Genomic DNA, 26,416 nt, shown 5'->3' with positions numbered 1-26,416 from the left:
CGGCCCAGGCCACGCCTCTTCCTAACACCACCCAGACACGGCCCAGGCCACGGGTCTTCCTAACCCCACCCAGACACAGCCCAGGCCACGCCTCTTTCTTACCCTACCCAGACAGAACCCAGGCCACACCCCTTCCTAACCCCACCCAGACAGCCCAGGCTACACCCCTTCTAACCCCACCCAAACATAGCCAAGGGCACGCCCCTTCCTAAATATCCATAGTCCAGACCACACCTCTTCCTAATCCCACCCAGACACAGCCCAGGCCACACCCCTTCCTAATGCACACACCCCTTCTTGATGCCACCCAGCCATGGGCACACCCCTTCCAAACACCACCCAGACACAGCCAAGGGCAGGCCTCTTCCTAATTTCACACAGACACAGCCCAGGCCACACTCCTTCCTAACGCCACCCAGCCAAAGGCACACCCCTTCTTAACCCCACCCAGACAGCCAAGGGCACGCCCCTTCCTAACCCCACCCAGACACAGCCCAGGCCACACTCCTTCCTAACCCCACCCAGACAGCCAAGGGCACACCCCTTCCTAACCCCACCCAGATACAGCCCAGGTAACACCTCTTCCACCACCCAGGCCACACCCCTTCCTAAACTTCACACAGGTACACCCCTTCCTAACCCTGGTTAGGCCACACCCCTTTATAACCCAGCCCAGACATGCACAGCCCAGGCCACACCCATTTCTAACCTAGCCAAGGCCATATCCCTTCCTAACCCAGCCCAGACATGTCCCAGGGCACACCTCTTTCTAACCCCACCCAGCAGCGTTACCAACCTCCTGCAGCATTTTTTACTGATAAAACATGGAAATTTTACTGACTGAGCACATTTTTTACCGACAGCTTGAAAAATTACAGAACTCCTTTTAAAAACAAAGAAAATTATATTTTAACAGTATAAACACAATATGGAAACTCTGACAATAAAGTGGAACTAAAGCCATTGATTTTAACGGTTTCAAAAGGCAGTTCCATTCCTGGAATGCCGGGATTACTAACTGTCACATGCGCCATGTGCAGCTCCATGGCAGTTGCAGATCAAACAAGATGTCAGCTTCCTGGGCTAAAAGGAGAGGATGGCTTATTTCCACTTTAACCGGTTGCCAACCACCCGCCACAGTTTTACTGCTGCAAGGTAGCTCGGCTACGCGAACCGACGTAACTGTACATCGATTGCATGCTGGGGTAGGGGGCGCACACACGCCCACCGTTCCCACGATGTGCTGATCCACGCGATGTGTTCAGAACCAATCAGTCTACAGGTCCAGGCCAATGATTTTTGGCCAATGGCACATGATATGATGCAATCTCCTCTCCTGGAGCCCTTTTCAGTTCCAGCGTGAGAGGAGATAACATTAACCGTGAGCACACAAGCACTACACTGACACCAATACACATAGGCACACATTTAACCCCCTGATCACCCAACAGTTAACCATTTCACTCCCTGTCACAGTGCACACTATATACTGTATACATATGTCTATTTCCCAAAGACAACTTCTGAATATGACGCTTAGCACGTGCACTCAGTTTCATTGGTCAACCATGGTGAGGCCTGTTCTGAGTGGAACCTGTCCTGTTAAACTGCTGTATGGTCTTGACCACTGTGCTGCAGCTCAGTTTCAGGGTCTTGGCAATCTTCTATACCCTAGGGCGGCCATTTTCATGTAACAATTCTTTTTTTCAGATCCTCAGAGAGTTATTTGCCATGAGGTGCCATGTTGAACTTCCAGTGACCAGTATGAGTGAGAGCGATAACACCACATTTAACACACCTGCTCCCCATTCACACCTGAGACCTTGTAACACTAACGAGTCACATGACACCGGGAAGGGGAAAATGGCTAATTGGGCCCAATTTGGACATTTTCACTTAGGGGTGTACTCACTTTTGTTGCCAGCGGTTTAGACATTAACCACTTCCTGACCGCCCGCCGCAGTTATACTGCGGCAGGGCGGCCCTCCTGCGCGAACCAACGTAGGTATACGTTGCTCGCGCGCTTGCAGCTAGGGGGCGCGCTTCCATCCCTCACTCGGCAGCGGGGACTCCGATGCACGAGGCAGGCGGCTCCGATTGCTGCCTGACACCCGCGATCGCTCCCCGCTGAGAGAGAAGAACGGTCAGCTGTTGCAAACACAGCTGACCGTTCTTCTGTCTGGAATGATCATAGAGCGCCTGTGATCCTTCTATATAGGAACACAGGTCTCTGTGATCATTTCACAAGCCCCACCCCTATACAGTTAGAAACACGCCCCTAGGTACACATTTAACCCCTTGATCACTTACTGTGTTAACCCCTTCCCTGCCAGTGTCATTATTACAGTAACAGTGCATATTTTTAGCACTGATTACTGTAGAAATGTCACTGGTACCCCCAAAAGTGTCAAAAATGTCAGTCTGCTGCAATGTCGCAGTCCCGCAAAAAATTGCAGATCGTCGCCATTACTAGTAAAAAAAAAAAAAAAAAACAATAAAAATGACATAAATCTTTCCCGTAGGTAGTAGAAGCAATAACTTTTGCACAAACCAATCAAAATACTCCTATTGCGATTTTTTTTTTTTTTAACCAAAAATATGTATGCTTGAGCTAAGGGCAGATAGATTCCAGGAAATAAATGCTATTAGTACGTGAATCATCTTCCCTTACTCAACATGTCCTCGACCAGAAATTCTAGTTAATGCTCGTTTTTCAACATGATCTTTCAACAAAAAAAAGGCATGAAGACATGAATGGATGGAGGAGTTTGCTTTGAATATTAAAAATAAACGATACAGTGTTTTTGGTTTGTGGTGCTCAAATGCAGTGTAGTTCTGATTTAAACATTAATCTTGGCCCTTGAATTCTTGTTCTCACTCCAATATGTGTGGCAATATGCAACGTGCAGCATAAGCAATGTTTTCATAGCATAGGTGCCCCCGATGGGTGTACATTTACATTTGTATTTGCTTATACATTGAAGAAGGGTGGATCAAAAAACATTTTTTTGGGGGGAGGAGCTTCCAAGTACTTGGGTATAACTTTTTTTTTTTCATTAAAACATTATATCACATAGGGGCTAAAAAATTCTTTGTGACAGGTTCTCTACTCAAACATCAGGAGTCTTTTTAGAATCGTGCTCCCTTAGCTTCTTTCTTAATTGCGGGGGTTACAGAAATAATTAGGCGGCCTGATCGCTTTCATCAGAAAGATGGCAGTCAGCTTGTGGAGTGCACACACATTCCCGGGTGTTGAAGCAGCCAGAAGTGTGTGTAAAACCCCCTGATTTCACCTCTTTATGTCATACAGAAGTGTGTGTAAAACCCCCTGATTTCACCTCTTTATGTCATACAGAAGTGTGTGTAAAACCCCCTGATTTCACCTCTTTATGTCATACAGAAGTGTCAGTAAAAGGGTTTTAACTGCTGTCAGTTTATTTTTTTTAGTTGGGGAGATTTCCCTTTACTTCCTGTTTTTGTGACATCACAGGAAGTAAGAGGACATCTATAGAAAGTGAGGGGAATTCCTGTTTTTGAAAGATGTCACCAGAATGGGTGTCCCCTTTGGAAGATTACCCCTATCCTCTTGCTCTGTTTACAACTCTACAATTTTGTATTTCTCATCACTTTCTGTAAAGGTGACAGTGGTCACTGGGACAAATAAAGCGGGTGAATCTATCTAATGGGTAGAGATGAGCTTGAACACACCCCTATCTGAACTTAAAAGTCGGGTTCTTTTGTAGACCAATCATCTTGCAGGCCAGGTCAATCACCGCCCCGCGTCTTATGTAAACAAAGGGGTGGGATGCAGGTGACATCGGTGCCCTTATAAGGATACATGCCCTTGGTTAGTTAATGACTATGACAGGGGATCTAGTCCTTCCCTAACCCATCCAAAACTAACTAGTGATCCAGACACATGTATTCTCCCTCATACGATGGCCTGGCCCCCGCATTAGGGCAGGAAGGATTGTTTTCATCAGATCCTGGTTCTTTATTAGAATGAACATATTTCCCCGGCAGGGCTCCTTTTGTATTTCCAATTCATTAATCATACACTGATATACACTGCTCAAAAAAATTAAAGGAACACTTTTTAATCCAAGTATAGCATTAAATTAAGTAAACTCCTGGGATATTGATCTGGTCATTTAAGAAGCAGAGGGGGTTGTTTCAGCTGCTTCAGTGTTACTTAAATTAACAACAGGTGCACTAGATGGGCAACAATGAGACCACCTCCAAAATAGGAATGGTTTTACAGGTGGAGGCCACTCTTTTTTTTTTTTTCCATCTTTTCTGTTTTTGCTAGTTTTGCATTTGTATAGGGTCAGTGTCACTACTGGTAGCATGAGGCGATACCTGGACCCTATAGAGGTTGCACAGGCAGTCCAACTTCTCCAGGATGGCACATCAATACGTGCCATTGCCAAAGATTTGCCGTGTCTCCCAGCACTGTCTTAAGAGCATGAAGGAGATTCCAGGAGACAGGCAGTTACTCTAGGATAGCTGGACAGGGCCGTAAAAGGTCCTTAACCCATCAGCAGGACCGGTATCCGCTCCTTTTGTGCAAGGAGGAACAGGATGAGCGCGGCCAGAGCCATACAACATGACCTCCAGCAGGCCACTGGTGTGAATATCTCTGACCAAACGATCAGAATTGGACTTCATGAGGGTGGCCTGAGGGCCCGACATCCTTTAGTGGGCCCTGTGCTCACTGCCCGGCACAGTGGAGCTTGATTGGCATTTGCCATTGAACACCAGAATTGGCAGGTCCGCTACTGGTACCCTGTGCTTTTCACAGATGGGAGCAGGTTCACCCTGAGCACATGTGACAGATGTGAAAGGGTCTGGAGAAGCCGTGAAGAACGTCATGCTGCCTGTAACATTGTTCAGCATGACCGGTTTGGTGGTGGGTCAGTGATGGTCTGGGGAGGCATATCCATGGAGGGACACACAGACCTCTAAATGCTAGACAATGGCACTCTGACTGCCATTAGGTATCGGGATCAAATCCTTGAACCCATTGTCAGACCCTACGCTGGTGCAGTGGGTCCTGGGTTCCCCCTGGTGCACATCAATAACAACAATACCCGGCCTCATGTAATGAGAGTATGCAGCCAGTTCCTGGAGGATGAAGGAATTGATACCATTGAATGGCCCCCACGCTCGCCTGACCTAAATCCAATAAAACACCTCTTGGACATTATGTTTCGATCCACCCAACACTGCTAGGTTGTACGTCAGTCTGTTCTGGAGCTCAGTGATGCCCTGGTCCAGATCTGGGAGGAAATACCCCAGGACACCATCCGCCATCTCATTCGGAGCATGCCCTGATGTTGTCAGGCATACATACAAACATGTGGGGACCATACAAACTACTGAGTACCATTTTGAGTTGCTGCAATGAAATTTCAGCAAAATGGACTAGCCTGCTGCATCATTTTTTGACGAAGACGATGTTGTATCCTCTTGTTCCTAACACATTACCCAGTACATACCGGTATAGATATCCAGCATGATATTTTCCCCCATTGAGATCTGATGTGTTTTCAAAGTGTTCCTTTCATTTTTTTTGAGGAAGTGTATTTTCACATAACCTTGTATTCAGACTGTCATGGCACTCTTAAAGTTGAACTACAGGGAAAGCTTTTTTGATAGAGTAAGGGAGAGTCACCAGAACAGGAATAGAGAGGAAATCTTCCAATGGGGACACTAGTAAGGGAGAGTTTTGTTTTTGGTATCTGTGTCTCCGTAGGGAGATTTCTCTTCACTTCCTGTCCCATAGCCAGTGCTTCCTACAATTAAAATATAGCATAGAATGAATAACACAGAATAAAATGGAAGTGTTCCTAAAATCCATGGATGGTGTGAGGGGTGAGGAAAGTTGATGAGCTGGGTGGAAGTGTTTGTTCTATGCTGTGTACTAATAATCAGAATAATCTAGATACAGGTCCATATTAATGTGAAGATTCTAAGGTAGGATCTTTGTTTTTTTTTGCAGGTCGAGGAACGCTGTTGTGAATGTGTCCACTGATGAGGAAGACGTTGATGATCTGATTGAAGATATACTTGATGTTCACGTACATGGAGACACCAAGGTAAATATCACACGGATTACATTTCTCAGTTATATGTATTGGAGCCTATAACTGTTTGCAGCCAAGAAATGGAAATCAACGTTGGCAACGTCTTCCTTCTCCATTCAGCTTTCTGAACTAAATATGAATGCAAAGAGTATGTTCAAAATATCATTTATTCAAGTTATATACAATGTAAAGTAGTGACAAGTACAACTTGTATACTGTAACAATGTAAATTTTCTGTCCCCTCAAAATAACTCAACACACAGCCATTATTGTCTAAACTGCTGGCAACAAAAGTGAGTACACCCCCAAGTTAAAATGTTCAAATTGGGCCCAAAGTTTCAATATTTTGTGTGGCCACCGTTATTTTCCAGCACTGCCTTAACCCTCTTGGGCATGGAGTTCACCAGAGCTTCACTGGTTGCCGCTGGAGTCCTCTTCCACTCCATAACGACATCACAGAGCCGATGGATGTTAGAGACCTTGTGCTCCTCTACCTTCCATTTGAGGATGCCCCACAGATGCTCAAAAGGGTTTGGGTCTGGAGACATGCTTGGCCAGTCCATCACCTTTAACCTCAGCTTCTTTAGCAAGGCAGTGGTCATCTTGGAGGTGTGTTTGGGTTTGTTATCATGTTGGAATACTGCCCTGTGGCCCAGTCTCCGAAGGGAGGGGATCATGCTCTGCTTCAGTATGTCACAGTACATGTTGGCATTCATGGTTCCCTCAATGAACAGTAGCTCCCCAGTGCTGGTAGCACTCATGCAGCCCCAATCATGACACTCTCACCACCATGCTTGACTGTAGGCAAGACACACTTGTCTTTGTACTGTCACCTGGTTGCTGCCACACACGCTTGACACCATCTGAACCAAATAAATTTATCTTGGTCTCATCAGACCACAGGACATGGTTCCAATAATGTTCTTAGTATGCTTGTCTTCAGCAAACTGTTTGCAGGCTTTCTTGGGCATCATCTTTAGAAGAGGCTTCTTTCTGAGACAACAGCCATGCAGACCAATTTGATGCAGTGTGCGGCGTATGGTCTGAGCACTGACAGGCTGACCCCCCCACCCCTTCAACCTCTGCAGCAATGCTGGCAGCACTCATACGTCTATTTCCCAAAGAAAACCTCTGGATATGATGCTGAGCACTCAACTTTTTTGGTCGATCATGGCGAGGCCTGTTCTGCGTGGAACCTGTCCTGTTAAATCATTGTATGGTCTTGGCTACCGTGCTGCAGCTCAGGTCCAGGGTCTTGGAAATCTTCTTATAGCCTAGGCCATCTTTATGTAGAGCAACAATTCTTTTTTTCAGATCCTCAGAGAGTTCTTTGCCATGAGGTGCCATGTTGAACTTCCAGTGACCAGTATGAGAGAGTGAGAGTAATAACACCAAATGTAACACACCTGCTCCCCATTCACACCTGAGACCTTGTAACACGAACGAGTCACATGACAGCGGAGAGGTAAAATGGCTAATTGGGCCCAATTTGGACATTTACACTTAGGGGTGTACTCACTTTTGTTGCCAGTGGTTTAGACATTAATGGCTGTGTGTTGAGTTATTTTGAGGGGACAGCAAATTTACACTGTTATACAAGCTGTACACTCACTACTTTACATTGTAGCAAAGTGTCATTTCTTCAGTGTTGTCACATGAAAAGATATAATAAAATATTTAAAAAATGTGAGGGGTGAACTCACTTTTGTCAGATACTGTATACTGTGACTGTCCTTTTATATTACTTTCATGGTAATGCAAACATTTTTATTTGGATTAATTATTGTAGCTTATTATAAACTATAATAATCAACCCAAATAAATATCCACGTTCACATTAACAATAAATAAAAAATAAAAAACAGTCACAGTATGTATGGTGACTTTAGCAATGTTTTACATTTTCATACATATTAGGAACTTCTCTATTGGCGGCCTAATGTCCTAGTGACAATAATGAAATCTGTAATCTTGATCACTGAGAACAAGTGTTACCCTGTCTGGTGGTGGAGACACTGAGGTTCCCTGGATTTTAGTTAATGATGAAGGTGTGCACGCACACCTCCACCCTTACTTGAAATCCAGGGAACCTCAGCATCTCAATATTGTCACGCTTTGCTGCTTACCAGATCTGTTGATTTAAGAGAAGCTCAACCTGCTGAACATTTCCAACCTGGAATCCTCCACCGTCTTCTCCAGTCTCTCACATGGTCTCTCTATGCAGCTTGAGCCAAAAGGCGGACCGGCACTGTCGCCTTGAAAGCTGGCCGCACCCCCTCCCCAAGTCCAGCCCAATCAAAATGCAAGCCTCAGCAAGCTCCGCCTTTGGCATGTTCTGCAGGAGTAGTAGGGAGTGTGCCATTTAATCCGCTGCTCCGCAGATCAGGACAGTTGCCGCCTCCCCCCCCCCCCCCCTCTCCACTGTATGGAAAGTGAACTGCTAGCCAGAGGGAGATTCCGCGGCTTGCGGGCACCACAGAGATGCCGATCGTCCCCTCCCGCCCCCCTCCACTGCATAGTGAACTGACAACCGAACGCACAGGGAAAGATGCCTTGTCTTGGAGCTCCCCCCCCACAGTGGCGGAACGCTAGAACCCAGTCGCAAGTGCGACTGTTGCGAACCTGGTAGTTCCGCCACTGGGTAACATTACATGCATACAGCTTAAATGAACCCTGTTTGCTAGGACTCAGGCAGCTCCTGCCAACTAGCGTGATTGGTAGTCAGGACCAATTAGCGTACATTTACGCTTAATGCTGTACACTAGAGCTGCACGATTCTGGATAAAATGAGAATCACTATTTTTTTGCTTGGAATAAAGATCACGATTCTCTGCGTAACATTATCTTTTACATAATAGAAAAACGTTTAGCTAACCTTACTGTTTAGTTTTTTTAATTAATTAAAGTGTAATTAAAGTGTATAACAAAGAGTGAAAAATTGAAGGGGGTCTGAATACTTTCCGTACCCACTGTACATGTCTTTTGGTTCATAGCTGCACCAGCTTTAGAAATACATGGGTATGCTCCCCCAAATTTTTTGTTTATTATGTATTCGGTCTGACCAGACTACCGGGGTTGAGCAACCCACCCCACCCCCCACACACACCTGTACTCTATCAAGTGGATATAGGAGGAGTCCCCTGTAGTGCATTTGCACATCTTCCCCAGCAAGGAGTGTTATCTCCAAGGGTTAGAAAGGCTGGATTCATCTCTTTTTCATGGATAGTGTAGGACCCACTGATAATGGGGTACTTTGACGTAGTGGTGGGCTTGAGCACGATATGGCCATATGGTGGGACCAAATCCCCATTTTTATTTATGGATTGTCTCCATATTTGATAGTCATTTCTTTTGCATGTGTGCGCTATTCTTTTTTAATATACATGTCGCTTGGTTCATTCATAGCTGCACCGGCTTTAGATATACATGTTCAGAGTTTGCTCCCCCAATTTTTTGCTTGTTTATTATGTATTCAGTCTGACCAGACTTCTGAGGTTGAGCATCCCATCCCCCACACATACCTGTACTCTATCAGTGTCCACTATCAAGTAGATACAGGAGGAGTCCCTTGTAGTGCATTAGCACATCTCTCCCAGCAAGGAGTGTTGTCTCCAAGGGTAAGAGAGGCTGGATTCACCCCTTTTCTATGGATAGTGTAGGACCCACTGACAATGGGGTACTACAAGAGAGTAGACTCGAGACCAGTCACCTGACCTCACCAAAGCACTGCAGCTGCAGCACTACAGCCAGACGCGCCAGGCCCGACTCATCACACGGCACTGGCACCCGGCCACCACCACATCCAGAGCAGAGCACCCACTGTGAGTTAACAGCCAGGCCAGCTATTACTGCCTCCCTGAGTCCCCTCAGACCACTCACCAGTCACCACTGGCATCCGATTCCGCCATCCATCCAGGACTGTGTGCGTGCATATAGGCCGCTGAGGCCCGCCCAGCCCATTCTGTTCAACAACTTCAGTTCAGAGTCAGACCAGAGACCACCCTTAAACCTGAGACCCCCATCCAGCACTCTGAGCAGCACTGTGTGCACTCACTGCACTGACTGCAGGCAGTAGCATTACAGGCCTCCTCTCTGACCTGACCATGACCATTTAGATGACTAAAATGTAGGACGTTTTAGTCGACTAAAATGTAGGACGTTTTAGTCGACTAAAATGTAGGACGTTTTAGTCGACTAAAATGTAGGACGTTTTAGTCGACTAAAATGTAGGACGTTTTAGTCGACTAAAATGTAGGACGTTTTAGTCGACTAAAATGTAGGACGTTTTAGTCGACTAAAATGTAGGACGTTTTAGTCGACTAAAATGTAGGACGTTTTAGTCGACTAAAATGTAGGACGTTTTAGTCGACTAAAATGTAGGACGTTTTAGTCGACTAAAATGTAAGATGTTTTAGTCGACTAAAATGTACTGGAGTTTTAGTCGACTAAATACGACTAAAACTAAAACACTTGCAGAAGACTAAAATGGGACTAAAACTAAAATGCCATTTTAGTCCTAAGACTAAAACTAAAACTAAATTGAAATTTGCTGCCAAAATTAACACTGCTCTGAAGGTCCGGCGGACCTTCAGAGCTCCTTGCTGGCTCCCTGCCGGAAAGTGAACTCCCACGCGCATGCGAGGGGGTGACGTAATCACGGCTCCAGCCACTCACAGCACCGGAAGCCGCCGAACCCGGAAGAGACGTAAGGTAAGTATTTCCTAATGTGTTAGTATGCGATGCATTCTAGCTCATTATGCCTTTATCCTGCAGGGTTTTGTTTTTTTTTGTTTTTTGAGGATATAACCGCTTTAAATGTAACTGTCTTGGTATGGGTTTAGTTCCACTTTGTACACATGTAAGTGTTAGTGCCAAAGTTTACATGTTTACAGTAGAGCTGCACGATTAATTGTTAAAAAATGGTGATCTCGATCCAACCCCCCTCACAATCCTAAAGCAGAGTTCCACCCATTTTTTGAAGGTCCAATTACTCTTATGCCCATGCTGAATGCTGTAATAAATGGCAATTATTTTTTTTATTTGTACATACCTTTTTTAACTTTTCTTATGTAGCACATCCGCTGCGGTCGCCTAGGCGATTATGTCACTAGACGTTTGCAAGGGCTCCTGGGATAGCGGCGTCATGTATCCCAGAAGTCCTTGCGAATCACCTAGTGAAGAAATCTCGTGTTATTTCCAGACCAGAAATTACACGAACAGGAGGATTGGGATGTCATGATTGACAGTATGCTATAGCAATGGGGCAGGAACTTGCGCCGCCGCTATTGTTATGGCAACCTGTTGGGAAGACAGAGAGCCGCTCAGTGCGCAGGCACGAGATCGGGAGGTGCATGCTGGGTAGCCAGCTACACTAAATCCTGGAAATCAAGAGAAGAGGGCTTCAGATGCCCACAAATGACATGGAACCTGCTTCCGAGATCTGGTTAGTCTTCAAATATTTTAACACCAATACTGGGACTACACATAGGACATGTTCTAAATGTTACTAGATATGTTTAAACAAGTACAGAGAAGTGTTCAAAAAAAAAAAAAAATATATGAAGGACTGGAACTCCACGTTAATCCAGCATTTCTACGAATCATACAGAAAAAAGAGCCTCCGGCAAATGTTTATCACCATTGCTCGGTGCTGAGAGATAATTATAAACAATGTTCTTTTAGCGCAAAGTGATGAACTTCAGTCTGTAAATTAAGTCAGTTTAATGACTTAAAGCGGAGTTCCGCCTTCCCCTCCACCCCCTCCAAAAATTAAAAGTCAGCTCAGCAGCTACACATGCTATAGCTGCTGACTTTTAAAATTAGGACACTTACCTGTGTTTCCATCGACTGTCGGGTGCTGCCGCCGCCATTGCCGGTAAGGGAACCCGGCTGTGAAGCCTTGCGGCTTCACGGGCGGGTCCCTACTGCACTTGCGCGAAGCACACATTCCTATTGGCTCGGCGGCGGGGGAAGGAGGAGGGGGCCAAACTTCTGAGAGACAGCACCGTCTCCCGGAAGTGGGGAAGGGTACCTGCCAAAAACCGGGGGGGAGCAAAAGAGCGGAAGTTTCACTTTTGGGTGGAACTCCGCTTTAAAGACTAAGCCTTTTTCTGACACTTGTTGCGTACAAGTTAAAATCAGTATTTTTTTGCTAGAAAATTACTTCGAACCCCCAAACATTATACATATATTTTTTAGCAGAGACCATAGAGAATAAAATGGCGGTTGTTGCAATATTTTATGCCACACTGTATTTGAGCAGCGGCCATTAAATGCAACTTTTTGGGGAAAATACACTTTAATTAATTAAAAAAACTAAACAGTAAGGTTAGCTAAACGTTTTTCTATTATGTAAAAGATAATGTTACGCAGAGAATCGTGATCTTTATTCCAAGCAAAAAAATAGTGATTCTCATTTTATCCAGAATCGTGCAGCTCTAGTGTACAGCATTAAGCGTAAATGTACGCTAATTGGTCCTGACTACCAATCACGCTAGTTGGCAGGAGCTGCCTGAGTCCTAGCAAACAGGGTTCATTTAAGCTGTATGCATGTAATGTTACCCAGTGGCGGAACTACCAGGTTCGCAACAGTCGCACTTGCGACTGGGTTCTAGCGTTCCGCCACTGTGGGGGGGGTCCTTCCACTATATAAATTGCTGATAAAAGCATTTTAACCAGGGCTTTTTTTTCAGCAGGAACGCGGGGGAACGCAGTTCCGGCACCTCTAGGACTGACTGTATGTAATGGCAAAGGGTGCTTTGGTGTGCTGCAGGGTCTATTGATACTCGCTGCTGGGGGATCTATTCTAACTGGAGGGATATATTTTTGTAGGGGGGTCTGTTGTTACTGAGGTCTATTGTTGCTGGTTGGGGATCTATTGTTGCTGGGGGCGGGTCTTATGTTGCAGGGGGGGGGTCAGTTGTTGCTGGGAGAGATCCACTGTTGAGGGAGGGGCCTATTGATGCTGGCTATAGGGAGACCTGTTGTTGTTGCTGCTGGGAGTCTATTGTTGCTGAGATGGAAGTTTTGTTGCGGGTGGTCCATTGTTGTTAGAGGGATCTATTGTTGCTGGCTGCAGGGGATTTATTTCCCTGCTTTTCTTGTTATCATTCCCAAATTCCATACAAGTTAGGCCCCTTTCACACTTGTGCGACTTCAAAGTCGCGCAATTTTACTGCGATTTTGCTGACGCGATTTTGATGGAAGTTTGACTGGGCTTGAATGTGTTTGGCCTTAAAACGCTTCAAAATCGTGCCAAAGTAGTGCAGAGACTACTTTGAAGTCGGTGCAACTTCAAGTCGCACAGATATGAATGGTACTCATTGTAAATAATGGAGAATGACTTGTCATGCGATTTTGCAGTCCCAAATCGCATAACAAGTCGCACAAGTGTGAAAGGGGCCTTACTTAACACCACAAAATGATACTTTGTTCTGCATTTTCTTAAAGGGCAGTATTGGGAGGTTGTTAAAGGATGGAACCAAGGAACGGTGCTCGGAGGTGGGTAGTTCCTGCACCTCTTCTCTGAGAAAAAAAGCCCTGGTTTTAACTCCTTCTATTCGAGTCTATAGCAATGTGCCGCAAACGCCCCAGCATGCATTTGTGGCGCATTAGTACTTTACAGTTAATAATAGGTGTTTATGGTGCAGTTTTAATGTGTCAAAAATTCATGTCAACCGCATCGCAAACGCACATAGGATATTTGGAGGAACGTTTTTAATGCTTAATAAACACTTATCAAACGCACCAATAACACACATTAACGCTAGAGGTACATTTGATAAGCGTCCGTATTTTGAGCAAGTGTGAACAAGCCCTTACAGTGATCTCCACTAGCTCCCAGGTCCTGTGCCGAGTTATTGCCCTGCTGAATTGTGAACACAGGAGGTCATTCGCTCAGTACGGGCGCCATTCAGGGAACACTTTGCATATTCTGTGACATCTGAATACCTTGTATTTTCTTATACAAGGAATATAGATCTCCCATACACATGATAATTGAGAAATAACATTTCTACAGGTTTAATATAGGAATTAAAGGAAGTCGCAGTCAGTAGTCGCAGCATATACTTTTATTTAATCAGCATTGTAAAAACAATACAAACAATCGGTATTATTGATAATCCAATATAAGCTTGCTTGAAAAATCTCCTTTTATGTTGTGAGTGCTGCCTGTCTGCAGGTCGTCTTTCTGCAACTTCCCGGATTCCCTGCATGCTTTGCAGCTTCTCTGCTGTTTTACTTTCCATTTATAAGGACTACATATCCCATAGTACTTTGCTGCCTGCAAGCAGTGATTCCTATACTGACTCCGCCTCCTGAAACTCCTCCTCTCAGCTCCTCTGTAGCTCAGAATGCAGGCTCTGGGAAATGTGTGACACAGCAGTGCCTACTCACAGGGCATAGTGATTACTTGTTTGTCAAAAGTCTGTAGATATGGACTTTGAGGTAAATGTGTGTGGACATTCACAAAGTAATGCCCCGTACACACGTGCAGATTATCTGCAGACTTTTGTCTGCAGACTTACCTTTTCTATGTAGTGCAAGGGCCTGCCGGATTGCATACAAATTGAAAGTGTTTAGGTTTGACCTCATATTATATGGTTTTGGTAAGTCTGCAGACAAAAGTCTTCAGATAATCTACACGTGTGTATGGGGCATAAGTTTACAAACTTCAGGATTGTTCAATTTAAGGGTCCATTCAGACTAGCGCGACTTGTCAGCCTGACAAGTCGCGCTCGGTCGCTCGCCATTGATTAGCACAGGACCCATCCTAATAGGAGCGACACAAGTTGCTCCTACTTAGAAAAAGGGTCCTGTACTACTTTGGGGCGACCTGGAGGCGACGTGCTTTGACTTCAATTATATGAAGTCCGTGCAAGTCGCGCCGCGACTTCACAGGTCGCCCCACAAAGTCGGATCGCGCTAGTCTGAATGGGCTGTAATAGGAAAGGGCTAGAAATAAAATACAATGTAGTAATGAATTTTGTTTTCACATTTTGGCCATAGCTACATGTTAATGGAGATGGGTATACCACTATACCATATAAAACGTGGTGTTTGATTATTTACCAGTTACAGCAGGATAACATTTATTATTTCTGTTTTAGGCGCATAAGACAAAACCTTTGAATCAGAAGGCCAGGAAAATAGCCACACACCCACACAGTAAAAAGTGAGTAAAATATATTGATTAAAGTGAATGTAAAGTCTCATTTTTTTAAAATAACAAACCTGTTATACTTACCACCTCTGTGCAGTTGATTTTGCACAGAGCAGCCCCGATCCTCCTCTTCTCAGATCCCTCTTCGTTGCTTCTGACCCTTCCCTCCTATTGAGTGCCTCCACAGCAATCTGCTTGCTATGGGGGCACCGGAGCCAAGCTGCAGCTCTGAGTGTCCATTCAGACACAGAGCTGCCATTCAGCCCCGCCCCCTCTCTCTCCTGATTGGTTTACTGACTTTGACAGCCCCGGGAGCCAATTGCGCCACGGCTGTATCTAAGCCAATTTAGGAGGGGGAGTACTGGAAGGCTGAGGGACTCGTGGACATCGCTAGACAGAGAGGGGGCTCAGGTAAGTATTGGGGGGGGGGGGGGCTGCTAAACAGAGAAGGCTTTTTTATCCTAATGTATAGAATGCATTAAGATAAAAAACCTTCCTGATTTTACAACTCCTTTAATACTAAAGTCTTACTGTTTACTGTTGACTCCATAGTTTCTTCATCTACCAAAATATCACTAAAGGTGACACCTAAGCCCCTATTTAGATGGGTGGACTTGATCAGAAGGTCCATTCATTCCTATGCACAAGCATGTGTAAACCGACTTGTGTATGTTTTACACCCGCTTACCTCAGGGTCCAATCAGGCTTGCTAAAAAAATGGCCTTTGTTTAGGTGGAACAGATCGGAGGTAATTGGGTGTAAACGGACAGCAGAGTTCATTTACTCCCTGCTGTCCATGGTGCGTGTGAAAGGGGCCTAACTCTGCAACAATCTACTAACCCACAGCTGTCATCGGAACAGGTGTATATGAAGGAATAAAGACAATAAAGGAGGGGAACAGGGATTACCAGGATAGGAAGACAGACAATAATAATAACAGTCTTAACTTTTCACTACTCTGCTACACATATATATATATAATATATATATATATTTTTTTTATGACTTCTATCAATCCCGATTGGAGAAATTGCCTATCACTTCCTGTCCTGGTCACTGGGAAAGGAAGTGAGGGGAAATGTCTTCAATTTGACACCAACAACAGTCAAACCTGTAGTTGATTCTAACCTTATAAAGCACATGTGTCAAACACAAGGCCTAGGGCATTTCACGTGGCCCTCCTTCTCCAACCCCACCTTGTCTTCGCAGTCAGCAGCAGAGAGGAGGACAGAACTCCTCCACCAGATCCTGCATTTCTCTCTGCAGCCACAGAGAGGCTCGTCTTGGACCCCTCTCCTTCTCAGCAGTAGAGAGGATGGCAGAACTCCTTCTACAGATCCAACGCCTCCCTGTGCAGCTCCCCCTCCTCTCTACCTCTACTAATCTCAGCAATTAGCAGGTGACTCCAGTCCTCCTCAAGACCCTGCATTTTCTGCTTCCCAGGTTTGCAGTAGCACAAGCTAAAGGGGGTGCACTGTGGTTTAAGGGAGGGTGGGGAACTCTTGACTTCTGATGGTGGAGGGGTTCTTGACTTCTGATGTAAGGAAGGGTGGGATGCTCTGGAGATCTATTCCTACAGATACAACCGGCCCTTTGAGGGCAATCATAATGCTGAAATGGCCCATGATGTAATTGAGTTTTACACCCCTGTTCTAAAAGCTTGTTCACACCATGTTCAAAAAATGGGCAGTTTTGGGACTTTAGATGAGACACCGGCAAGCACTTCTCAGCGTCTCCATCCATAATGAAATTAAAAAGCAAGAGGGATAATAGGTGTGTGGGAACCAGCCGGTCCCCAGTTTGATATACTTACCCACCAGTCTGCTAATAAACCAAATAAACCTGTCTAACAACTTGGGTTAAAAACAGGGGTTTAGTTAACACACATTTGCAAACGCATGTATAAGCTGCAAGGCCAACAACAAAACACCCTGTGTATCTTGCAGTCCTAACACTTCCTAACACTACTCAACCTGAGTGTCTGAGTGTCTCCACTGTGGAAGTACATGAATGCTGATGGATGGATGGGAAACAGATGGGCTTGGAGATCGCCCAATCCTCCCCCCACCTGCTCCAATCCATGACTGGTAATGAAAAACTAATGGCTATGTACTAGCCATGAGGTGCAAACTAAAAGTGATCGGCTGGGAAACACACACCCCCATCCCTTTAGTAAAAACGGGGGACTTTGAGCGAGACACCCGCCTGTGAAGCAAGCGTCTTTAACCCAAGTTGTTAGACAGGTATATTTGGTTTATTAGCAGACTGGTGGGTAACTATATCAAACTGGGGACCGGCTGGTTCCCACACACCTTCTATTATCCCTCTTGCTTTTCAAATTCATGCTCACACCATGTTTGACCTGCCGTAATCTGCACAGATCAACACAGACTTAACTCAAGGGCACAAAGAAAACAATCTTTGATGAGCCATGTTCCCTCCATAATGCTTCATTGAGATGGATAGTAATGCAGACATGCTGAATTATTTGCACTGTACCTCACCTGGTGTCAGTATATTTCACCTCACTGCAGCTGAGCTGTGGTGCATAGAAGTAAATGAAAATAAAGCTAAAAAAAGTAAACATTGCCTTGCATTTCAACAATCCCCTTACTGTTCTGCACAACAGAGAGCAATGTGCATACTAAAACCACTCATTTTAGCACGTGGGCTGGTGTGAACAAGCCAAGCTGATCTCCAGCTTTAGCTTCAGTTCAAATAATTTGTGTGGGCCAAGCAAACTATTTCCCTCACTAGCATGTGCAGCTACTGGGTGTGCTGTATAAACTGTATGTAGCTGAGGCTATGTGCAGTATACAGCATTGTGTCCCGAGGGTGAAACGAGACCTTTCTGTGTCACACCTGGAATAAAATAGCATCAGTTTGAGTGGCGCTAAGCCATTCATAGGCAGCTTTGTATTCTATCAATGAATTCAAAGCTTCCTCTGATTGGTAGAGATGCAGGGTGAAGATGTCACAGTATCCAACTCATCCAGTCAGAGGAAGCTTTGTATTCATTGGTAGCATACAAAGCTGCCTATGAATGGCTGAGCACCATTCAGGCCCATGCTAATTTGTTCCAGGCGTGAGACAGGAAAGTCTCCTCTCACCCTCGGGAAACAGTGCTGTATACTGTATGCAGCCTCAGCTACATATAGTTTATACAGCACACCCAGGGGCCTCAAGTGTTACTGAGGGAAATAGTTTGTTTGGGCCAGCTTAGCCAACTATTTGAACTGAAACTAAAGTTGGACATCGCCTTTAAAATGTTCTGTTGCTGTCTCTGGCACTAGTTTTCTATCACTTACTGTCCCTCTGACACCCTATCAATGGAGCGCGGAGTGAGAGAAAATCCTAATGGGAGCTCAGACAATGATAAAACATAAACAGAGGTTATAACTTTTCCACACCCGATCCAAAATTTTAAAAAAAATGTTGTCTGGATCTGAGCTTTAAATAGTACTGAGCATAATGGCAGACTAAGGAAGGTATTTGCTAATATGTAAAGCATATCTTAACCCAAGAATAAAAATTGATAGTATTGCAGCTTATCAATCCTTTTTTTGTAACCTGTTGATCCTGCCATTAACACTCTCTATCCTTGGGTGACAACTGTACTGATCGGCATTGTCACCCTAGGAAAGGGAGTCTGTTAAAACTACATACCACTGTTAGGACTACATAACTCTTCCCTCTTTTCTTTATAACAGAGGAGGTGTGTTGGGGTCCATGAAGATAGCAGGAAACAATGCTAACTGATAACAGTCCAGAGGCACAGGGAGTTATCAGCTCACAAGATTTCTGGATGGATGAACAACTATTTGTTGTTTTTCTTGTTCGAACAGATATGATAAAACGCTTTCAATGCTATAATTAAAGTATAACTATAGGCAAAACTTATTTTTTAGGTTTGGATAGAGTGGTTAGGGATTAGAACCCCTGTCAGATTTATATTGCTATGTCCCCCAGTTGGGGAGATTCATCCTCTCTATTTGTCATGTTTACTGTTATCATTGAAAGTAAATAAAAAATCACAATTTTTGGTTGTCCCTAGAACAGGAATAGAGGAAATCTTCCACTGGGGTCACTAGTTTTTGGTGAAAACCATGAATTCTCTCACTTTGGATGGATTTCCTCTCACTTCCTGTTTGGCTAAGGGGAAGGAAGTAAAGAGAAATCTCCCCAATGGGACACAGATGGTAAAAAAAAAAAACTGGCAGAGGTTATAACCCTCCCTTACTCTATCCAAAAAAAAGGTTTTGCCTATAGTTCTACTTTACCAGACCAAAACAGTTTACATACATACAGTGAGGGAAAAAAGTATTTGATCCCCTGATGATTTTGTACGTTTGCCCACTGAAAAAGAAATGATCAGACTATAATTTTAATGGTAGGTTTATTTTAACAGTGAGAGACAGAATAACAGCAAAAATTTCCAGATAGACGCATTTCAAAAAAGTTATAAATTGATTTGCATTTTAACCACTTAAGCCCCGGAAGATTTTACCCCCTTCCTGACCAGGGCCTATTTTGCGATTCGGCACTGCGTGACTTTAACGGACAATTGCGCGGTCATGCAAAGCTGTACCTAAATGAAATTGACGTCCTTTCTTTCCCACAAACAGAGCTTTCTTTTGGTGGTATTTGATCACCTGTGCGATTTTTTGATCATGCGCTGTAAACAAAAAAAGAGCGTCAATTTTGCAAAAATAACAATATTTTTCCAATTTTTTTTATATGAAATTCCCCAAAAAAAACCTTGACTGACATTTGTTGACACTTTTGGGGATACCAGTGACATTACTGCAGTAATCAGTGCTATACATATGCACTGTTACTGTAAAAATGACACTGGCAGTGAAGGGGTTAACTGTATTGGAGAGGGAGGGGTTAAGTGTGTCCTAGGGGCGTGCTTCTAACTGTGATTGGACATGGCTACTGGTGTAAGAACAGAGATCAACGGTCCTACATAGTAGAACCGTCTGATCTTCATTCTTACACAGGGAAGAATGACAGGTGGCTTTGTTTACATCAGCCGCCTGCCTTTCTTCCGGTGTCACGGACGATCGCGAGTGCCCGGCGGACGTCCGTGACCGCACAGGAGCGGGAGCGCGTCTCCGGCGTCGCGCGCTCGCTCGCTCCCTAGAAGCCTCACAGGCTAGCGACGTAGACCTATGTCGCTTTGCCTGTGAGGGGCTGACCGCCACAGTAAATAGTCGTGCGGCGGTCGGCAAGTGGTTAATGAGTGAAATAAGTATTTAATCCCCTATCAATCTGCAATGTTTCTGGCTCCCAGGTGTCCTTTATATAGGTAACAAGCTGAGATTGGGAGCACTCTCTTTAAGGGAGTGCTCCCAATCTCAGCTTGTTACCTGTATAATAGACACCTGTCCACAGAAGCAGAAAATCAATAAGATTCCAATCTCTCCACAATGGCCAAGACCAAAGAGCTGTCCAAGGCTGGAATGGGCTACAAGACCATCGCCAAGCAGCTTGGTGAGAGCGTGACAACAGTTGGTGCGATTATTTGCAAATGGAAGATACACAAAATAACTGTCAATCTCCCACAGTCTGGGCTCCATGCAAGATCTCACGTCGTGGAGTTTCAATGATCATGAGAATGGTGAGGAATCAGCCCAGAACTACATGGGAGAATCTTGTCAATGATCTCAAGCAGTTGGGACCACAGTCACCAAGAAAACAATTGGTAACACACTATGCCATGAAGGACTGAAATCCTGCAGTGCCCACAAGGTCCCCCTGCTCAAGAAAGCACATGTACAGGCCCATCTGATGTTTGCTAATGAACATCTAAATGATTCAGAGGAGAACTGGGTGAAAGTGTTGTGGTCAGATGAGACCAAAATCGAGCTCTTTGGCATCAACTCAACTCGCCGTGTTTGGAGGAGGAGGAATGCTGCCTATGACCCCAAGAACACCATCCCCACCATCAAATATGGAGGTGGAAACATTATGCTTTGGGTGTGTTTTTCTGCTAAGGGGACAGGACAACTTCACCGCATCAAAGGGACGATGGACGGGGTCATGAACCGTCAAATCTTGGGTGAGTACCTCCTTCCTTCAGCCAGGGCATTGAAAATGGGTGGTGGATGGGTATTCCAGCATGAAAATGACCAAAAACATGGCCAAGGTAACAAAGGAGTGGCTCAAGAAGAAGCACATTAGAGTCCTGGAGTGGCCTAACTGGTCTCCATACCTTAATCCCATAGAAATATGTGGAGGGAGCTGAAGGTTCGAGTTACCAAACGTCAGCCTCAAAACCTTAATGACTTGGAGAGGATCTGCAAAGAGGAGTGGGACAAAATCCCTCCTGAGATGTGTGCAAACCTGGTGGCCAACTACAAGAAATGTCTGACCTCTGTGATTGCCAACAAGAGTCTTGCCACCAAGTACCAATTCATGTTTTGCGAAGGGGTCAAATACTTATTAAAATGCGAATCAATATACAACTTTTTCAAAATGCATTTTTGTGGATTTCTTTGTTGTAATTTTGTCTCTCAGTTAAAATAAACCTACCATTAAAATTATAGACTGATTATGTCTTTGTCAGTGGGCAAACTACAAAATCAGCAGGGGATCAAATACTTTTTCCCTCACTTTACAGTATATGCTTAAACACAAAGCTTTGTAATATGTGATTAATATTAGATGCAAGGAGAGGCACAGATGTTTGATTCATTTAAAGCAGGGGTGGGGAACCTCCGGCCCGCGGGCCGCATGCGGCCCGCACGATTCTTCTGTCCGGCCCGCACAATCGTTGCGATCCGCCCCCCCGTGCTGCTGTGTCAGAAGGAGCCGATGGCTCCGTTCTGACACTGTGGGTGGACCCGAGGCGCAGCAGAGCACTGCACCTCGAGCCCGCCCATTTGTGTGACAATAGCGAATGAAAATTCGCTACTGTCTCACAGATCCGCCTCCTCCTCGGCCAATGTCATTGGCCGAGGAGGAGGAGGGAGGCGGGACGCGGGAGGACTCGAAGAGACGAAGAGAGGAAGCCGCCCGCCGCTACAACAGGTAAGTTAAGTGCACTGGGGCTTGGCACGCTGTTCTCTCTGCATTGTGGTCATTGAAAGGGGGCACGTTGTGGTCACTCCGCATTGAAAGGGGGCACGCTCTGGGCACTCGCATTGAAAGGGGGCACTCCGCATTGAAAGGGGGCACGCTCTGGGCACTCCGCATTGAAAGGGGGCACTCCGCATTGAAAGGGGGCATGCTCTGGGCACTCCGCATTGAAAGGGGGCACTCCGCATTGAAAGGGGGCACGCTCTGGGCACTACACATTGAAAGGGGGCACGCTCTGGGCACTCGCATTGAAAGGGGGCACTACGCATTGAAAGGGGGCACGCTCTGGGCACTCGCATTGAAAGGGGGCACTCCGCATTGAAAGGGTACACGCTCTGGGCACTCGCATTGAAAGGGGGCACTCCGCATTGAAAGGGGGCATGCTCTGGGCACTCCGCATTGAAAGGGGGCACTACGCATTAAAAGGGGGCACGCTCTGGGCACTCCGCATTAAAAGGGGGCACTCCGCATTGAAAGGGGGCACGCTCTGGGCACTCCGCATTGAAAGGGGGCACGCTCTGGGCACTCCGCATTGAAAGGGGGCACTACGCATTGAAAGCGGGCACGCTCTGGGCACTCCGCATTGAAAGGGGGCACACTCTGGGCACTACGCATTGAAAGGGGGCACGCATTGGGCACTCCGCATTGAAAGTGGCACTCTGCATTGAAAGGGGGCACGCTCTGGGCACTCCGCATTGAAAGGGGGCATGCTGTGGTCACTCCGCATTGAAAGGGGGCACGCTGTGGTCACTCCGCATTGAAAGGGGACACGCTGTGGTCACTCCGCATTGAAAGGGGGCACGCTGTGGTCACTCTGCATTGAAAGGGGGCACGCTGTGGTCACTCCGCATTGAAAGGAGGGCATGCTGTGGTTAGTCTGCATTGAAAGGGGAGCACGCTGTGGTCAGTCTGCATTGAAAGGGGGCATGCTGTGGTCAGTCTGCATTGAAAGGGGGCATGCTGTGGTCAGTCTGCATTGAAAGGGGGGCACGCTGTGGTCACTCTGCATTGAAAGGGGGCATGCTGTGGTCAGTCTGCATTGAAAGAGGGCACACTATACCTTGATTACTGAAGGCCCCGTTCACACTTTTGTGACCTCAAAGTCACGCAATTTTTTACAGCGTTTTTTGCCGCAAAGCAATGCCTATTACATTTATGCTTACATGTTGTGCGGCCCCCGAATGATGTTACAAAAATCCAAATGGCCCTTGGTAGAAAAAAGGTTCCCCACCCCTGATTTAAAGAATGTTGTTCAGCCCTTGACTCTCCCGTGAAGAGCTAAGCTGTAAGAGGAGGTGATCTAAATCTTAAGCGTCTCTTTATACTTTTTTGTTTTTCACCCCAGATTCACACATTTTCTACTTGAATTTAGTTTGAAAAGTGTGTGAATCCTGGGTGAAAGTTGAATCCAAAGGAAAAAAAATTACCGTGCAGTACATGATTTTGTTGCAAATTCTGTTTTGAGCAGCTGAACATTGACAGCGGAGACCGAGCTTCAATACTCCGGAAGGACACAAAGCCTTTAGGGTTTGAGTTTTTCAGTTGGGACATTTGGGATGAAATAAAAGATAAAAGCCCAGAAGCTTTCATTATAAGTTCTGAGTGCTCTTTATGATGAGACTAAAGACAAAGCAGCCTGTGTGATCTCTACAAAACCAAACTTTTTCAAGAAAGTTAAAAGTTCGTTGTAGCTCAAGCCAAACTTTGGTTCTATAATCTGGATTTAGGAAGGAAGTGTGAACTTTTAATGCCTAAATTACATGGGTTAAATAGATCAGGCTTCTGTGAATGGGACCTGAAGCATCCTGAGATATGTGACGTGCATAACCCAAGAGGCTTCAGACCACTGGTGACATCATGACTATGGTATTAAATATGGCTTCTCTATATTCTGCTCAGACCATCACCCCATCACATTTCCAATAAAACGAATGACACCACAACAAGTTGGAGTTAAATGGCCATAGCAGCCTTTTATTAACCAAAATAAAAGTTACATTTTAATAACTTATTACCACAGCGTAACAAAAACATGGAGCCCCAAGGTCCAATTGGGCATTACAAGAAAGGAAAGTAACTGCGTATCACTTATTAAGGCCTCCGCTGCAAGACCACCGACTCGGAGACAACACGCAGATACACATCCCAACAACTGCGAGCCGTACCTCGGACGGGTAATCCGCAAAAGAAGCGAAAAAAAAGTGTTTCCGTATTACATTGCAGGGGGTTGAGCGCAAAGGTGCCCAGTGCATCTAGATCCAGAGGGTAAAGATCCACTTTAAGTGACCATCTAGTATCTATTATTTGAGTATGTTAATAATGAAAATACGGACATGCCCATTTTATTGTTCTGAAGTGTAAACTTAATAATAGGTTAACTTTAGGCACTAAATCTTAAAAGTACAATATACTGGGTATATTTCCCACGCCAATGGAAAAACCTGTAAACTACAAATGACCAAATAAATAAATAAAAAATTATAATGAATGTATAAGTAAATTAATAGTGAATTGCAGCTGCTATAGTAAAGTGCGAGTGCTTGTGTGTGAAGTAATCTTTGTAGAGGATTACCTATAGCGCTTGCTTAAAGATAAGATCCTAGAGTATAAATATTAAAAGGACCAATCCTATAGTGTTAAATTCAGAAATTATTAAAGTGCATATATTGTGTAAAAAAAAAAACACGTGATCAAATATAAGTGATATACAAGAAAAATTATACAAATGATTCACGCTAAAAATGTAATATATAAATTCATAAAATATATACATATATATAACGGAAAGAACACAAGTTCATAAGCAGTGCATGAGGTATATAAATACGCTCACAGATTCTCCATACAGTTCATGTGCAAAAAGTGACTTCTTGTGAAAAAAGTTCAATTAAATTAAATGAAAATAGTGCACGGTGAAAGTGCTCAGTGATAGGTTTTCCAGTAAATCCCTGGTGTCACTCCTTATTTTCCACCGTGGCTAATAGAAGAATTTCTCACTCACCGGATCTAGTGGGTCCTATATGCCTTATGGCACTAAGACCATATGAGCTTTGGTGACCCCCAGGGCTGGGATATATTCCCTCCAAATGGATGCCTTCTCCCGTGGCAACACTCCTCCTGCTGTCCTCCTCCAGCCAGGCAAATATATAAAAGAAGGGAAGGTCCAGATAGTGCAGTAACGTTCAAAAGAATAGTTTTATTGCACAAAATCCAGAAAAAAACATTTACAGGGTCCATAATGCAGGAAACAAGTAAAATGAAGATAAAATGCCGTCACATATGCGAGCTATGGTGTGGAGAGCGGTACTTCCGGCTTGTGTTTCACCCAGCTCATCTAACGCGTTTCGTCATTGGCTAGACGTCTTCAGAGGTGCCTGATTGGGATTGCTAATTGCCACTTTAACCCTTTCGCTCTTAGGTTTAAACATTGTAGGGGGTTTCACACACAATCCGATGGCTGTAGCCACCTGGATTGTGTGTAAAACTGACAAGTAGACTCCTGCCTGTCAGGTGGAAGCTGGGGGTCGGCTGCGCTGCCTCCCAAATGCTTACATACACTTCCGGTAACGGTGCCCCATGTGCTGTGTTGGTGACCCGGAATGGGACGTGTATGATGTCACTTCTGGGTAACCCTGTCCCTTTTCCTGCCTAGCATAGCCAGGAAGGAATGTATTGCAGTGCGATTTGCATTGCAATACATTGTGGAGCCCAGAGATCTTTTAGAGAAGCCAAGAATCATCACAGAGGGGGACTCTTTGTCCCCCTCTGTGATGAAAAAAAAAAAAAAAGGTAAGCAAAAAAAAAATTTTTTTTAATTGCAAAAACAAATAAAGGTACACCCAAGCACATAAAATCCCCCCCTCCCCCAAAAAAATTTTGGCCCCCACCCTTACGCACGTGCAAACGCATGAGTCAGGTGCGCCTACACATGAAAACATTGACTGCAGCACACATGTTGCATATCATCGCGCACACCAGAGTGAGAACATTATTCTAGCAGAAGACCTCCTCCATAACACTAAACTGATGACCTATAGGGGGCTTTTGTAGCGTCGCCTATAGATAATATAGGGTACTGAAATTT

The 26,416-nt window shown here is 45.0% G+C and overlaps 1 protein-coding gene across 1 annotated transcript in view; it reads left to right on the top strand.

Moving 5' to 3' along the window:
• The window catches only part of CFAP418 (cilia and flagella associated protein 418), a 51,124-nt gene that overhangs the window by 1,428 nt on the left and 23,280 nt on the right, over nucleotides 1-26,416 (top strand). The window contains exons 2-3 of the mRNA XM_082259628.1: nucleotides 6,002-6,098; nucleotides 15,197-15,261. Of these exons, the coding sequence (XP_082115754.1) occupies nucleotides 6,002-6,098; nucleotides 15,197-15,261 (162 nt within the window). The remainder of the gene's footprint in view (nucleotides 1-6,001; nucleotides 6,099-15,196; nucleotides 15,262-26,416) is intronic.

Source organism: Pelophylax lessonae (assembly GCF_965119305.1).
Source record: "Pelophylax lessonae genome assembly, chromosome: 5".
Classification (NCBI taxonomy): domain Eukaryota; kingdom Metazoa; phylum Chordata; class Amphibia; order Anura; family Ranidae; genus Pelophylax; species Pelophylax lessonae.
The sequence above is the reverse complement of the archived record's forward strand: the minus strand, read 5'-3'. Positions and strand labels throughout refer to the sequence as shown.